Genomic DNA, 15,969 nt, shown 5'->3' with positions numbered 1-15,969 from the left:
GGAAGCTGCCTGTGACGTCACCAAGCCTCGCTATGACGTCACTCCTGCAGGCGCACCGCCCCCCTTAAGCCCCGCCCCCGCGCGGTGCCCGCCGGGTACTGCAGTCCGCGCGGGCGGCCGTGGCGGCGGCGGTGAGGGGCGCGGGCGGCGGGGCTGCCCCGGCGGCGGCCGCGGCCGCCATGACCTACACGGCGGAGCAGCTGGACGGCGTGCGGCGGTGAGCGCGGCGCGGGGCCGGTGGGCGGGGAGCTGCGGCTCCGAGACAGGCGGCCGGGGGTCTGCGGTGGGGTGTGCGGCGGGGTGAGGGGGGACGGGCCGGTACGAGGTAACCTTGTGTGCGCTCGCAGAATAAAGAGGTGCCGGAACTACTATGAAATCCTGGGGGTGGGGAGGGACGCCAGCGAGGAGGAGCTGAAGAAAGCCTACCGCAAACTGGCCCTGAAATTCCACCCGGACAAGAACCGCGCTCCCGGGGCAACGGACGCTTTCAAAGGTGAGGTGGGGCCCGGCCCCGTTTCGAAAGTCATAAAGCAGGATTAAACGAGCCCAGGCTGCCTCGGACTAACTGTGCTGCGCCTTATGTAAGGGCATCATGCGGGCCCATAAAGCTGGGCATTTTTATAGACTGATACACGCATCTCCGCAAAATCCCGGAGCTGGTCGGGAAGATTTGCCTTTTAGTCTTCAGAATGCAGATTTCCGTTAGAAGCAAACGGAAACGTATCCCAAGTCTCGTTCGTAGATACTGGTAAAGGTTCAGAACAACGCTTGGAAATTACATTGGCCGTGCAGGAGTGTGGTGTTGTGTAATCAATAGCTGCTCTGGGTCATGAATAAATCTTTTTATATACAGAATCATCGAATAGAATCACAGAATCATATTGGTTGGAAAGGACCTTTAAGATCATTGAGTCCAACCGTTAACCCAGCCCTGCCAAGGCCACCACTAACCCATGTCCCTCAGCACCACATCTACACGGCTTTTAAATCCCCCCAGGGATGGGGACTCCACCACTGCCCTGGGCAGCCTGTTCCAGTGCTTGACAGCCCTTTCGGGGAAGAAATTGTCCCTGATCTCCAATCTAAACCTCCCCTGGCACAACTTGAGGCCAGTTCCTCTCATCCTGTCACTTGTTCCTTTGAAGAAAAGACCAGCCCCCACCTCGCTACACCCTCCTTTCAGGCAGTTGTAGAGAGCGATCAGGTCTCCCCTCAGCCTCCTTTTCTCCAGGCTAAACACCCCCAGGTCCCTCAGCCGCTCCTCATCACACTTGTGCTCCAGACCCTTCACCAGCCCCGTTGCCCTTCTCTGGACTCGCTCCAGCACCTCAAGGTCTTTCTTGTCATGAGGGGCCCAACACTGAACACAGGATTCGAGGTGCGGCCTCACCAGTGCCGAGTACAGGGGGACGATCCCTGCCCTAGTCCTGCTGGCCTCACTAGTGCTGATACAAGCCAGGATGCTGGTGGCCTTCTTGGCCACCTGGGCACGCTGCTGGCTCATATTCAGCCGCCATTTACCAACACCCCCAGGTCCTTTTCCACCAGGCACTTTCCAGCCGCTCTTCCCCCAGCCTGTAGCGGTGCGGGGGGTTGTTGTGCCCCAAGTGCAGGACCCGGCACTTGGCCTTGTTGACCCTCACACAGTGGCCTCGGCCCATCGATCCAGCCTGTCCAGATCCCTCTGCAGAGCCTCCTGCCCTCCAGCACATCAACGCTCCCACCCAACTTGGTGTTGTCTGCGAGCTGACTGAGGGTGCACTCGATCCCCTCGTTGGTACAGATATTAAAGAGAACTCATCCCAGTACTGAGCCCTGGGGAACACCACTTGCAACCAGCTGCTAACTGGATTTAACTCCATTCAGCACAACTCTTTGGGCCCAGCCTGGCACGTATATATATACAAGCGTATGAAATTTGAGTCCAATAGTGTGTGTCTGGGCTTGTCAGCAATGTTGGAATCTCAACCTGTATCAACAATGTTGGCATCTAAACTCTCACATCTTTTGCCTTTTCCATGCTGTGCTGCAGCTGTCTGCAACAGCTCTGTAAGGCAGCGTGAGGAAAGTAAGATACTCATTCATAGTGTGTTAGAATAAGGAGGTTTTGAAGGGCTTTTCTTTATTTTTTTGTGTTGGGGTCGTATTTCTCTATGAACTTGTTTACAGCTGTGTTCTGTCAAAGATCAAGGAAGAAGATGAACCAAACAAATACTTCTGAGTGGTTTGACATGAAGTGTGAAACAGATACGCTGTACAGCTTCACAAGCATCTCTGCCAACAGAAAAACTTGGAATATGGTTCTGCATATTAATTAGTCCCTGCAGTTACTAATTTTGTATTAACTGTGTATGGTATGTGGAGGTGCACTTCTGTAGCGGTGCTTAGTTTGATCTGATAAAATGTTACGTTCTCACTCGGTCTCTTGACTGAAGTGGACTCTCTCACCTCAGTTTTACAAATATTTAAACTCTCTCCATAGACCTTAACACTGTTGTCTTTCTCCTGCTATCAGTGATGGCAGGAAATTGTTCCATCACAGGTAATGCCAGTGTTGTAACACAAAGGCAGTTCTTTCAAAAGTAACTCAAGCTTTGGTCAAGCACCAATTTTTTATGCCTGTTTGGGCTTTTTTGCTACACTGCTTAGAAGAGTCTTAGATCTGGAAATACTGCGTGATATGCCTGAGTAACACTTCTTTTAATTCACTCTCCAGCAATAGGCAATGCTTTTGCAGTTCTGAGCAACCCTGAAAAACGATTACGATACGATGAATTCGGAAGTGACCACAAGCACGTCAGCACTGGCCAGGCCAGGCACTACAATTACTACACAGAATTTGAAGCAGACATTACACCAGAAGAAATATTCAACATGTTTTTTGGTGGGCACTTTCCTACAGGTCAGTATCTGTCTGCGGTGTTTTTGAAATGCAATGAACTGACACTAGACCATAAAGGAAGTTCAGCTTCTCTTGGTACTGCTCAGGGAGTTGATGATACATCTGAAAAGAGCAAAAACTTGTTTGGATTTGCACTTTTCCCCCTTCCTAGCTTTTTATGCCTGGAAAAGCTCCCTTAATGCACGGTTTAAACTTCAGATTTTAGCTACTCTGTTCCCCAAAAAATGTTGTCAAAGCCCAGCCTTGCTGTCCACGAACACTCCTAGAAGAGAGAGCTGCCAGTGGGGTAATGGCTGTTGCTGCCAGGGCAAATTCCGAACCTCCCAGCCTCTCTTGAACATTTCTGACAGTTGTAGTTAGGGGTAAGAATATTTTAGTCTAGCAAGGGATTAGGCTGTTTGATTCTTGGGTAGGCAGCATTTTAATACCAGCTGCAGCTGAAGACCCTTCTTTTTGTCGTTGCTTTTATTCCCTCCGTTGTCTGAGGCCAGAAATAGTATGAGAGGTAAAACAAGGTGTGAAGGGAGGGATCAGAGGTATCTCTGCTGATGGTGCTGTACTTGAAACACCTTACTGCGTTCCAGTACAGCATGGCAGCAGCTCCTGCTGTTGTGGTCTCAGTGCCCCTATAACTAGGGAAATATAGGAGCGCATTTAGCTTGCTGCAGCTTGCACACTGTAAAGAAATTAAAACTTCTTAACTTAGAAAGTGATGCCTGCCAGGAGAGGCTGGCTGTTACTGCATATACCGTACCTGGAGCAGCTCCGTGCATGTCTCAGTCCAGCCTTGGCTTTTGTATTTATGGTAAAGATAGAAAGATCCTGCAAGATCAGTGGAGTACGGGTTTGGATTAAAAGTAAATGTGAAAGGTATGGTGAGCTCAAGGCTCTTCCTGGCAGTATCTAACGAATTGCTTTAGCAGTCGTGTAAACTTTCTCACCTCCAAGGCGTGGTATAAAGCAACATACACACCAATTACTACAGCCTAAAGTCACAGATACGGGTAATTACTTACAAGCTCCCTGTAACTTTGGTCTGGGTAGTACCATCTTGCAGCTCAGGGGACCTCAAATCGTTTTCAGAATTTCATCGGTAGATGTGCAAAGTGAGCCAAACACAGGGTGACATAATTACACAGAGTCTGCAAGATTTCTGCCTTTGCAAGAAATTGCACCTGGGTGTGCTTTTGCCTCAGCCACCAGTGAAACGTTGCCCTCGTGTAACAGGACTGCCGTGTAGCTGCGGGCGACAGGGATGCTTGGAGTTGAGGACAAGAAATTGAGGAGCTGCGGGAGGAATTTGGGTACTGGGCATGGCGGGTTTAGCAGGCATGAAGAAGTAAATGGCAATTTTTATCGAAGTGGCAAAGGATAAGAAAATAAAAAGATAATTTCATAGTAATAGGTGTTGGTAGTAAACAATAGTTCCCCTGCCAAAAAAGCGTTTGGGTCTGAATTTCTGTACATTTTCCTAATCTAAAAGTGAGTTTTAAATTATGGAAACTAGTTTGTTCAGTAGTTTTCCAAGTAGGCAAAGTCGACACAGCGTCGACTTAGCAAGAGAATGACTAGTAAGAGGGCGTCCAGATAGTTGATACAAAGAGAACATTTTTTAAACTGTTGTCATGTTAAGGAGGACTTGTGTGTGTAAGCTGAAGTTTGTGCCAAGCTGCGGCGTTGTGCTGGTTTTTGTTTTGTGACACCTTGCTGTCACCAGGCTTTCTGGAAACCTGGGTAAGAAATGTTGGTGTTAAGGTGAACTCTTGTGTAGCTTTTGTGGGCAGGTTTGTGGCTTTTTTTTTTTTTTAACCGTGCTTTTTTCCTCTTTGGAAATTCAGTGGAAAAATATTAGAAGTTAAAATGTTATATGTCGTAAGTCTAAAAGGAGCCTCTCCACGTGGCTTGGTGTTGCAGTTATAGTGGGTAGAGGCTGCAGGTTGAACTTGAAAAATAAATGCGCGTGGAAGTAAAGGAACTGCTGGCAGGAGAAACTTGGGATTTGGGAAAACTTTTTTCTAGGGACGCTGCAAAAGCCATTCTTTTCTTCCCACACTTCGGTTTTTTCATGGCTTGATAAAATATTGTCTGAGTAGTGCTGAATGATAGAAACAAACTTTATTTTTCAAGACAGAAACTTTCCTTTTTCAAGCCAGCCTCGTTTGGCTCTGTTGGAGCTCTGACTGCAAACGTGCCTAGACCCTTGGGAAGATCTGTGAACAAGCAATGGAACAGATGTTTTGATACCATAGCAAAGGTCACTTCCGCCCAGGTTTCTTGCAGAATTCTTTGGGAAATTCAGAGAAAGGACAGTATAAGAGTGTAAAATAATGTGACATCTTTCCCTGGGCTTAAAAATAGATTTGCATTTCTGTTCTCATGATAACGCCATAAATTTCAATTCTCTAAGACGAAGACATTCTGAGTTTCAAAAGAGGAAAGCACAGCTATTATTAAGATACTCATATGGTGATAAAATCGGAGTTGAAGCTTCAAATCGAAACAGCATCTGCAATTCTTTCCTCATTTTAGAATTTTTAAAAATAAATCAACTACATTCAGTGTGCAAGAAAGGAAATCCTAAGTTGTACTCTTTTTTTTAAACTTACTTTTTTAAATCTTTCCTTATTATAAAATCATTAAGTGAAACTATTAATAGCTTGAAGGAAGAGGAAGTAGAAATGAGTGTAGAAGACCATATTCAGTAATTAATGGGAAGCCATAATTCATGGCCTGAGTCTGGTGGAGCAAATTAATTTTCCTGCTTAGAGCCTGGGGATGCAACACAAGCTGTGGCCTCACAAGTGAACGTGGCAAAACCAATATTAAAATATGAGATACAATAATAAAAATTACAGCATGTTTCTGCAGTTTAATTTAAATTAAGATGGACTTGGGGCAAACTTTACAACTTCTCTGGTACGCTTTTTGGGATGACATGTTGCTTTGACCTTTAAATCTGAGGTGTGTTTGTGCTTTTTAATCGGAGGTCTTACAACTGTAATTCAGGCCGTGTAGTATAAGCCCGGATAATCAACTAAAAATTCAGAAGTACAGGTGAGTCCCAGCAACTGGATGAAAATCATGACTCTCCCTTGGTTTCTTTTAACAGGAAATATCCATATGTTCTCCAATGTAGCCAGAGACGCGCACTATTATCCACGGAGGCACCGAAACGAAAGGGCATGGACGCAGGAGCAAGAGGAGGAAGAAAACAGGCCACAGGTAGCCAGGAGGAGGGATCTCTTGGGCTTAAATATTTCAGCAGGGTGAGGGGTCCACTTACACGTCTGAAGCCAGGACAGACTTTCCCATTCTTAAATGCTCACTGTTTATCCTCAAGGCTGCAGCCAAAATGGATGTTTTCAAAAGTAACTAGATTGTCTTTTATCTATCACTACTTTAAAAATGCATTGTATTGATAGGATTACAGGCCCTGGAGTTTCTGTCACCACGTGTTTTCTGGTGTGTGCTTTTTGCAGGCTCTAATGGTTTGCTAATCCAACAACAATTAGTCCAGATGTGGGCTGATAACAGATACGGAAGTACTGGCTTGTCCTCATGGCATATTTAATCCTTCTGTAAATTAGCACACAATTTCTGCTCAGGTGCTGCTCGGGCTTTTCCCAGCCCAGGGCAGGATGGCTCTGGGATACTTTTCTACGAACTGAAACCTCTAGATGAGACACAAGGTGTCATTTGTTGCTAGCACACATACACACATGCCACGTGCCTTGGAAAATTCTTCCTCCAGAGGTAGTCTGTTAACCTGAGGTCGTTCTCCAAGGAAGATGAATTTTTCCTTGTGAGTCTCTTACAATCGGGCTCTGAAGAAAACCTGATACAGCCTATAGACAGCTAAGCCTAGGGCAAATGAATCCCACCTACTACTGCACCAGGTATTCTTGCAGCTATCCCAGGGCAGAGAGCAAAATCTAAATAGCTGCATATTTTATTTTGCTCCTGATTAGAAAAGGCATTTTAGAAGGGCAGTTTAAAAATCAGATGAAGAGCAGAAACAGATCTTTATCTGTGTTTTCTCTATGGCTATCAGAACTCCTGTGATTTTTTTTTCCCCCCACTCTTCTGTTCTACTAAATTCATTCAAACAAAACAAACAAGTGCTTGCATCCCATTCCAAGTTACACTACGTATGGTCTCTTACTTCCCTTTTCAGCCATTTTATCCAGTGTTTGAACAGAGACTGAGATTTTTTAGAATGCATGTAGCAAACCTCAGAAGATGCACGGAAAGCTGTAGGCAGAAATGGGAACTGCAGTGTGTCCCTTCAGTTTGGATTGTCAGCTTCTCACTGACAGGCACAGTGCTGTGGGCATCTATCGCCTTGTGAGGGCAGCTGTAGATGAAAGAAACGTCATGAAAATAGAATTGAAAGAAAATGGCTTTATAAAGCTTTCTGAGATTATTAATAAAGGTTATCTATGACAGATAGACTGGTTTCTATGAACAGATGCATCCTTTCCCATCTATATCTTTTCTTGACTACTAATTATTGTTGTTCTTTCCAGAATTCATATTCTGCATTTATTGAGTTGATGCCAGTTTTCATAATAATCATAGTGTCAGTTATAATTCAACTGATGGCCACAAACCCACCCTACAGCCTATTCTACAAATCGTAAGTCATTTAAAACCACATTTTTCTGGTCTTCGGTGTTTGCGATGAGGTGCATGTTAGTGTTCTGTTGTGTTCTTTCTAGAAAGTGTTACCAATTTGTAAATAAGGAAATACCAGTGGTCTCTGTTGACAAGTTCTCCTCAGCATTATCCCTGTGATTTTAACTATGGTGTGCTTTATTGCACTGTGTGCTGAACAAATAGAGGCGCTGAGCCAGAAAGCTTTCTCAACTGGTGTGAAATGTTTTTGCACAGTGATACAGTAGCAGGAATGTGAGTGTAGCTCAGCTACAGAGCTGATCAGCCTCTGGTCTGCCCAGCCCCCAGGGATCAGTGGACTGCCACCGAGGTTCCTATGTAATGCAGTTAAAAAATGAAGCCTGCTGTTCACAGTATAAATCCAAATCTGCTCTGGAGCCTGAATTCCACTGGAAGAATTGTCAAGCTCCACAAATCATTAAAGGCTTGAAATCCCTGGTTTAAGACCTGTAAAGAAGCAGGAACCTGGGGTTGCAGAGGGCAAACTGAGCTGGTCAGCTCTGGCAGCAGAAGGAACTGGATCCCATCTGGATCATGGGCCGAGGCCACTGTGTGAGGTTCAACAAGGCCAAGTGTCGGGTCCTGCACTTGGGGCACAACAACCCCCCGCACCGCTACAGGCTGGGGAAAGTGGCTGGAAAGTGCCTGGTGGAAAAGAACCTGGGGGTGTTTGTCTATTGTGGCTGAATATGAGCCAGCAGTGTGCCTAGATGGCCAAGAAGGCCACCAACATCCTGGCTTGAATCAGCACTAGTGTGGCCAGCAGGACTAGGGCAGGGATCGTCCCCCTGTACTCGGCACTGGTGAGGCCGCACCTCAATTCCTGTGTTCAGTGTTTTGGGCCCCTCACTCCAAGAAAGACCTTGAGGTGCTGGAGCGAGTCCAGAGAAGGGCAACGGAGCTGGTGAAGGGTCTGGAGCACAAGTGTGATGAGGAGCGGCTGAGGGACCTGGGGGTGTTTAGTCTGGAGAAAAGGAGGCTGAGGGGAGACCTTCTCGCTCTCTACAACTGCCTGAAAGGAGGGTGTAGCGAGGTGGGGTCAGTCTCTTCTCCCAGCTAACAACTGACAGGACGAGAGAGAATGGCCTCAAGTTGCACCAGGGGAGGTTTAGATTGGAGATCAGGAACAATTTCTTTCCCAAAAGAGTTATCAAGCACTGGCACAGGCTGCCCAGGGCAGTGGTGGAGTCCCCATCCCTGGAGGGATTTAAAAGCCGTGCAGATGTGGTGCTGAGGGACATGGGTTAGTGGTGGGCTTGGCAGTGCTGGGTTAATGGTTGGACTCGATGATCTTAAAGGTCCTTTCCAACCAAAATGATTCTATGATTCTATGAACGCCACCAGACATGCTGTAATCTGAGTTTGTGGGGCAGAGGAAAACCCACTTGCTCCTCTCAGCATCCAGCATTGGGAGGAGGGAAGCTCTCTAGTGGGAAAGAGCTGACCAGTTCAGTCACCTTCACTGGCTCTTACAGAGACAGGAGTGGGAGTCAGCAGGTTTTGGGGGACCTGCTGCACACAGCAGTAGCAGAGGGCTCCAAACACTCCGCTTGCTCCCTTCTAGGAGTAAAACTACTCAGGTTTCTGCCCATATGCTCTCCACTGTCGCAGTAGCCCAACACCCTTTATCGTTTTTACCACAAGATGTCAGTGTGCAGACCTGGCACGAGAACAAGAGGGTGGTTGTTTTTTTGGTTTGGGTTTGGGCTTTTTTTTTTCCAGAGGGTGTTTTTGCTATCTGCCAGCCCCATGTGAAACCTCCCCCACTGCCCCCAGAGCAGCTAATCTCTCCTGCTTTTCTTCACTACCTCCTCTTCTCCTGTTGATCTGAGATAGTCAGGCCTGAGCCTGGTACACAGTTATGCGGTTTCTCTAAATCATATCCTTAAAAAAACCTAACAGCCTAAAAACGAAAAGAAATTGTTTACCTAAAGAAAGCGTACACCTCTGAGACAGCGAGAGAGAAGGGAAAGAGGAGTCCAGGAAACAGAAGGGGCAAACTGCATTCCGTTGAGTAGAGCGTAACCTTTGTGTTTTGGCTGCCTGCCTCTTTGGGCAGTGATTTGAAAAAATGCCTGGGTATCTGTGCTCAAATAAGGAAATTCAGTACAAGAGTATAGTTTAATCCAGTGGCTGTGTCAGTGGCCAGTTCTACCTGCAAGATATTCTTTGGGATATTCCGTGCCCCACTTCGCGTACTGACGATTATAAAACCTTAAAGGAAAGTGTAACTAGAATCTCCCCTGCAAATTCTTATTTCTGCTAAAGGATCCACAACCCAGGAAAATCCAGATCAAATTGCAGTAGTAGGGCCATATGCCTTTCCTATAATCTCCATATGTCATTGATTCCCATGGATTTCTGGACCTGGCTTGCCAGAAATTACCAGCAAACAGAAGAAAGTGTGTGGAGCTTCCTTTCACAGATAAAATTTGCTCTTACGTTTTGGAAGTGTCTTGACTGAGCTGTTGAGAACAAACAGAGTATTTGGAAGGAACAGTGTCAGCTGTGAGTCAGTTCTTTGTAGATATCTCCAAATATTAGATATTTTCCTGTGGTTTTGGGGAGGGAGGGTGTGTGAATTCTGTTCAGCTTGTGCCTGAGACCTGTAATTTCCATATTGGATGGTTGAGGGAGCTATAGTTCTGCAGAAAGTAACTGTAAAGAAGTTGTAAATACTGTCCTCTAGGAATGCTACTATGGAGAAACATCTCTTCATTTCTTTATAGTTGAACTGCTAAAAAAATCTGTTTTCTCCCTGATGTTTTTGCAGGTCCATAGGCCATGTTATTAGTAGAGAAACAGAGAACTTGCAGGTGCCTTACTATGTTGATAAAAACTTTGAAAAGAATTATCAAGGAGCAGAACTTCAAGAGCTAGAGAAAACCATTGAAAAAGATTACATAGACTATATTCAGACCAGCTGCTGGAAGGAGAAACGGCAAAGTAAGTTATTTTTGTTACAAGTGTGTGCCTACAACCCGTCAGTAGTTGTATGATGGCTGCGCTGCACAAAGCACTGCTGTTTTTAGCCTCATTTTCCGATGCTTATAACATCTCAAACCTTGCACTGGTATTTCTCACATCTGCTCTTAACACTGAATTTGCTATTCTTAAGGGTCTGTCAAAATTCATTTTAGGTGATTCTGAGAGACAAGTGGAAAGTCGATTTCACCATTTGAGACCTTTTTTTCCACTCAGTTTTTATGCTTGAATAACTCTTAGTGATGATGTTTTAAACGTGTAATCCACCACATTTATCTAGCTCTGACAGATTGTTAGGGCTAGAAAAGATCTTGAGACATCACCTATTCTACATTTCCTTTGCTGGAGCAGAATCATTTTTGCTTTGACTGGCTCCATGAGAAGATTATTTAACTTTTTCTTCAAAACTTCATCAGAAGGAGAGCCCATTCAGGTGCTTTTGGTGGCCTTGCAGTGGACTGTGTTACTGGTATCAGTTTTCAGAGTGTGCTTCTATACTTGTTTTGTGCACTTATTTGCATTTTCTGTCTTTAGACGAGGTTGAGATCATGTTTTTCACCACAGTCAAGACTGTCTTTTAAAAACAAGAATTGAATGCAAAAGGGAGAACACAAAACTGTGAGCATTCAAAATCATTATTCTCACGTCAGTCCTAAGTCGATTAGTGGCACGTATAAAGGCATGTCTTTTAACCCCATATTGTATTATTTGTTAATTACTACTCTTCTAGTTCATTTAAAATAGAGTATTGTAACTGTACAAAATAACAGAAGTCAAATTACAAGGACTAGCTGAAGTTGGGATGTTGTGACTGATTTTTTTTCAGCTAAAGAACTCATCACCTTAAAGTGAGTAAACACAAACAGGGGCTGTGCACAAAGGAAGTTGTTTCTGTGTAAATGTTTAACAGCAGGCAAGCTGCTTTCACACGCTAGTTGGGCTTTGTAAATTGCTCCATGTGTGACAGTCCTCAGCACCCTGCTAAAAACTGACTTTGCACTTTAGTTTACAGTTTCTTCACCAATTGCATCGTTAGGGAAGCACACACTTTGTCTAAACAAGACTTGTTTAGTCCTCTGCTAGAGGTAACAATAGTGTTGCTGACTCCAAACTCCCAGGTTTTTGATGGGAAGGATTGTTTTGTTTTCATCCAGAGACTGTTTTGGTTTATTTTACATAAAAGTTACCAATCTAGCTTTTAAAGAGAAATATCCAGATGTAGGCTCTGAAGTTAGAAAAGAGCCCATAATATAAGATCATAAAAATCACAAGCAATCCCTTAGTTTGACTTGTGATCTCTGAGCATCTGTGGCTGGCAGTAGCAGCCTCTAGGTATAATGTGGCTGTTAATAACCATAAATGTAGGCTTCGTATGTAGGCTTGCTGTAGGGATAGAATTTATTTCTTACAGAAAAATCCTTTTAATTGACCTTGTGCAACTGCAAGTCGCCATATCGTCTCTTTCACGTAGACCTTGAGCTAAGGAGTGTCCCAAAATGGGCCACAGGGTTTGCAAGTGTAAAAGAGGCTGGTAGTCAGAGAGGGGGAGATGATCCCGCATTGAATGGCAAGTAATGCCTGCAAAACAGCGCTCCTCTGGAGCCTTTTACACCTAACAACTTTATTAGTTGCACATCTGCATGTATATTTACAAGGTCCACAATTAGCAGTAGCCTGAGGAGACCACTGTAATTAAAAAAAAACATTTTCAGAATTATTACCATCTCGGCCAGCGAGCAGGTAATGAGCACAGCTGAGGCTGTGCTAACTTAGTCCAGCCAAGTTTGTAAAAATAAACTGTGAATACAAGATGGAGTGCTGGGGAGAAGTTCTCTGGAGATGTTGAGACGGTTCTTAGCTGTTGTTTCATAACTTTGGTCCATTAATTCTTATGTAAGTGTTTAACTTCATGTGGTCAAGCTTTCTTTTTTTGTCAGTTGAATGTCTATTAATAAAGTTTGTTTTGTTTACTGAGGGCGGGTTTCTCTTTAGCACCAGCAAAATGCACATAGTTGTAAAGGAACAGATTGATTTTTGAAGTCCTTGATTTTATGACTTGAAAAGTGTTACCTGATGTCCAGCTACCTTAATGAAAACTTCAAAAGTAACTGATACATCGGTATTTTGTGCAGCCAGTCACTTTTACACTGCTGCAGTAGACAGCGTTCCACCCTTTGCAGCAGAACAGCGTGTAAAAGTTGCTTAGGCTCTGGTTTTTGGTCTTCTGAAATCTTCGGTACAGTTGAGTACAAAAAACATGTCCCAGGTTTTTACAGGAGATTATACAGCTGTGATGGCACAATCGTAAAGTAAGACTGCAAAGAGCTCCGAGTTGTAGAAAATCACAAAGAGGCAACTGAAAACAGAGAGGAGGAGGATACGTAGTTGGAATTAGGTATTTTAGGAGTTCCTTAAAAAGCACAAAGGAGCAACTCTATGTAAAAGCTTGAACATAAGAAACCACCGTGACACAATGGATGCTGTCAAAAGTGGAAGCACTTTGAATATTTTTGCCCAGTTGGGTAAGTGTAAACTGAGATTCTTCACTGCAGAACTCCAGGGACTCTGAACTCGGAGACAATTACCCGAGTCTAGTTTTGCTGAAGGCCTGTCAAGACTATGTGCGCAGCACGACTGGAGTGGCATTTTAGTTATAAAACCTGAAAATTGATTTCTGATCTAAAAAAAGAAAAGTTTATACCTGTCAGTTTGTAAAGCTTTTCAATAAATAGGTGGAGGGTTAAATGGCTTTAAATTTCAGTGGGACAGGGACAGAGGACGTAAGGCATGAAAGGACCTAATGAAGTTCTTTCCATTCTGGATGATTTTGTAAAATGTAAGATACATAAAAGCTCTTTGAAAAATTGAGTGTCGTCAGGTAGCCTGTGCTTAGGGAAATTTTGACCTTTTCAGAAACAAATGACTGCTATTCTCTTAGGTACATCTAATCCTGGATCTAAATTATTCTTCAGGGAGAAAGCTGTATTAAGACTTCCTTAGCTAATCAGCAAAAGAAACTTCTCTGAATTACTGGGGGGCAATAATTTAAACAATGGGATTATTTCAGTTTTGAGAAGAAGGGGAAAAATATGCAAAGTACATTTGAGATTGTATTGTTAATGAAAGGGCACAGAGGCCTTTCAGACAAGTCCCTCAGCTAGCTGTTCCCCTTCCTGTAATCAATTAAAACAAAATTAAAAGGATTTATAATGCCTTCTGGGCAAACCTCTTGCCAGACAGTTTTAATTCTCATGAGAAGTGCAACATCAAAAAAAAAAAAAGGCAATTATCTAGACCTTAAAGTATATATTTGGGTGGGTGCTCTGGGCACTTGCAGAGTGGATGTGCCCAAAGAATTGCGATTCTCAGTTACGTGGTCCTGTAATTCCTGTTTATCTTACGAGGCTACAGGCAGCTTCCACAGCCCCAAGGCAGCAATGGGAAGAGTAGTCACGAGGCTCTTCTTTCCTTCTGGTCTGTCCCTTCCGTACCGCTGGTAGGTGTAGGGTAACCCCCTCCACCCGTCCGGGCTGATGACACGGCAGTGTGGATCAAGGCAGGATGAGATGAGATGTAGTTCAAATGTAAAGAGCGGTGTCACCTAAGAGAGGTGCTGTGTAGCAGATCAAATGGCCCCTCTTTGTGCAGTCAGTTGAAATATATACATATATTTTAAAACAATCACTTATTCTTTAGATCGTTAACATAATTTTAAATCTTACATGACTTCTGTATTTTTATAGTTTGTGTTTTCTTTGTAGACAGTGATAATCAGTCTTATTTTTTGCTTTGGTTGTTGTCCTACTAGTGCACTGGGTTACTATAACCATTTGAGTTTTCAAGCAATTATGAAACTGCTGTTTTCTTAAGTAGCAAGCCTGGTTAAACTGGATGGCTTCTCTTTAAAGAAGGTTGTTCACATGCCCAGTTTCACTGAAACAAGGTAAATTAAAAAAAAAACATGCCACAAGGATAACAAAGCACTCAGAACCAGTTACGTAAAGTAGGCTCACAGCTTCATCCTAATATATATTTTTTTCATCTTTCAGAGTCTGATTTGTCAAATCTGGCCAAGCTGTACAGAGACGAGCGGTTAAAGCAGAAAGCGGAATCGCTGAAACTTGAGCACTGTGAGAAGCTCTCCAGTCTGATTGGAATGCTCAAAGGGGGCTGAGCAGGACACACACCTTCTGTAGTTTTATTTATTGCTGGTTTAACTTATGTTTTTGTTTTCCTTTGTATAAAAAGGGAAGGAGTTTATTGTAAAGAGTCTGAACATTCAATTCTTTCTGCATATAGTGCAGAGATGGGCCAACACAGGCTGTGGAGCTGGTGTTTGCTATAACATGGACTGTACGCTGTATTTGGGTCCAAGGACCAGTGGCACTTTGTAAATTAATTCCCTGGGAGACGCGATTAGTTTGAAATATGTCTTCGTCAGTACTTTGTCTGCCATCCAAACAGCATATACTTCCAGGAGAGCAGACAAATGTCCTCTCTTTCTGTATTTTATATGGACCTGCCGTTCACTCGCTCACACGAGCAGCGCAGTTCTCCGCATGAAGCGCGCTAGCCTTCTCATCTGGGACCAAGCGGGTGGCCTTGCAGTGGTCTGTAATGCAGATGTAGCTGGAAGGCAGCGTGTCTCCTGTCTGAGTGTAATGTGCAATGCTTAACTCAGAAGAGTCGAGTACCTGCTCCAGGTGGACGCTCCAGCTCACTCCCAGCTCTCCCTGCTGTCGAAGGGACGGAACCCTGCGCTTGTCTGACAGAGGGTCGTGCCCGTTGTGCTCCTCGGTGAGACAGCACGCTGAGATGCCAACAGCAACATCAAACAAGATGAGTGTCTGGGAATTGCACCAAGTCCAGTGTCTGCCAAACTGTAGGGAAAGGACAACTAACTGTATTTATTTTCTCATATGTTTTCAGTGGCATATTTTTAAGCTGGCTGTTTAATTTTATTTTTATCTGCAAACTCTTCTCGGGCTGTTACAGGGGTCCTGCTTTTTCTGGTACAGTTTTGATGTAGCATATTTTTACTCTGTTGAGCAGTTATGAATGTTTCACTGTAGAGATTAGTATTGCAAAGAAAAAGATCGATGTGGTAGTGTCCTGTTTTTTCTTGATCATCCTTTACGAAACCAGGCAGGGTGAGGATGGGTTATGCTTGTCAGCAGCAGAGAGCAGAGCGTTACTCCAGCTGAGCATCATTAACCTCCCGAGCCAGTTTCGCTGGTGGCGTGCCGCAGGTGTGTACCACACGTGGAATGAACTGTTCTCACAAAGGCCATCTCCAGGCAGTACAGGCACTGGAGGTGCAGGCTTCTGCCCTCCCTCCCTCACGTGGGGATGGGACACAGCCGCAGCAGAGGCACTGCTCACCTCTCTGACGTGGAAGTAAGTGTGTT

The 15,969-nt window shown here is 44.4% G+C and overlaps 1 protein-coding gene across 1 annotated transcript; it reads left to right on the top strand.

Moving 5' to 3' along the window:
- Window positions 1-118: 118 nt before the first annotated feature.
- LOC137672804 (dnaJ homolog subfamily C member 18-like) lies at window positions 119-15,668 on the top strand. Its single transcript, XM_068417220.1, has 7 exons — window positions 119-217; window positions 348-493; window positions 2,717-2,902; window positions 6,012-6,124; window positions 7,429-7,538; window positions 10,350-10,522; window positions 14,611-15,668. Exons 1-7 carry the CDS (start codon window positions 180-182, stop codon window positions 14,733-14,735), a joined length of 891 nt encoding a protein of 296 aa, XP_068273321.1. The 5' UTR covers window positions 119-179; the 3' UTR covers window positions 14,736-15,668.
- Window positions 15,669-15,969: the final 301 nt, after the last annotated feature.

The sequence above is a fragment of the Nyctibius grandis genome, chromosome 22 (assembly GCF_013368605.1).
Source record: "Nyctibius grandis isolate bNycGra1 chromosome 22, bNycGra1.pri, whole genome shotgun sequence".
Classification (NCBI taxonomy): domain Eukaryota; kingdom Metazoa; phylum Chordata; class Aves; order Nyctibiiformes; family Nyctibiidae; genus Nyctibius; species Nyctibius grandis.
Note: the sequence above shows the minus strand (reverse complement) of the source record. Positions and strands in the feature narration are given on the sequence as shown.

Excerpts from the sequence above, each read along its gene's own strand:
- LOC137672804 (XM_068417220.1), top strand. The coding sequence starts at position 180 with ATGACCTACACGGCGGAGCAGCTGGACGGCGTGCGGCG. Across the intron at positions 7,539-10,349 it reads TACAGCCTATTCTACAAATC|GTCCATAGGCCATGTTATTA; the intron begins GTAAGTCATTTA and ends ATGTTTTTGCAG. Across the intron at positions 10,523-14,610 it reads CTGGAAGGAGAAACGGCAAA|AGTCTGATTTGTCAAATCTG; the intron begins GTAAGTTATTTT and ends TTCATCTTTCAG.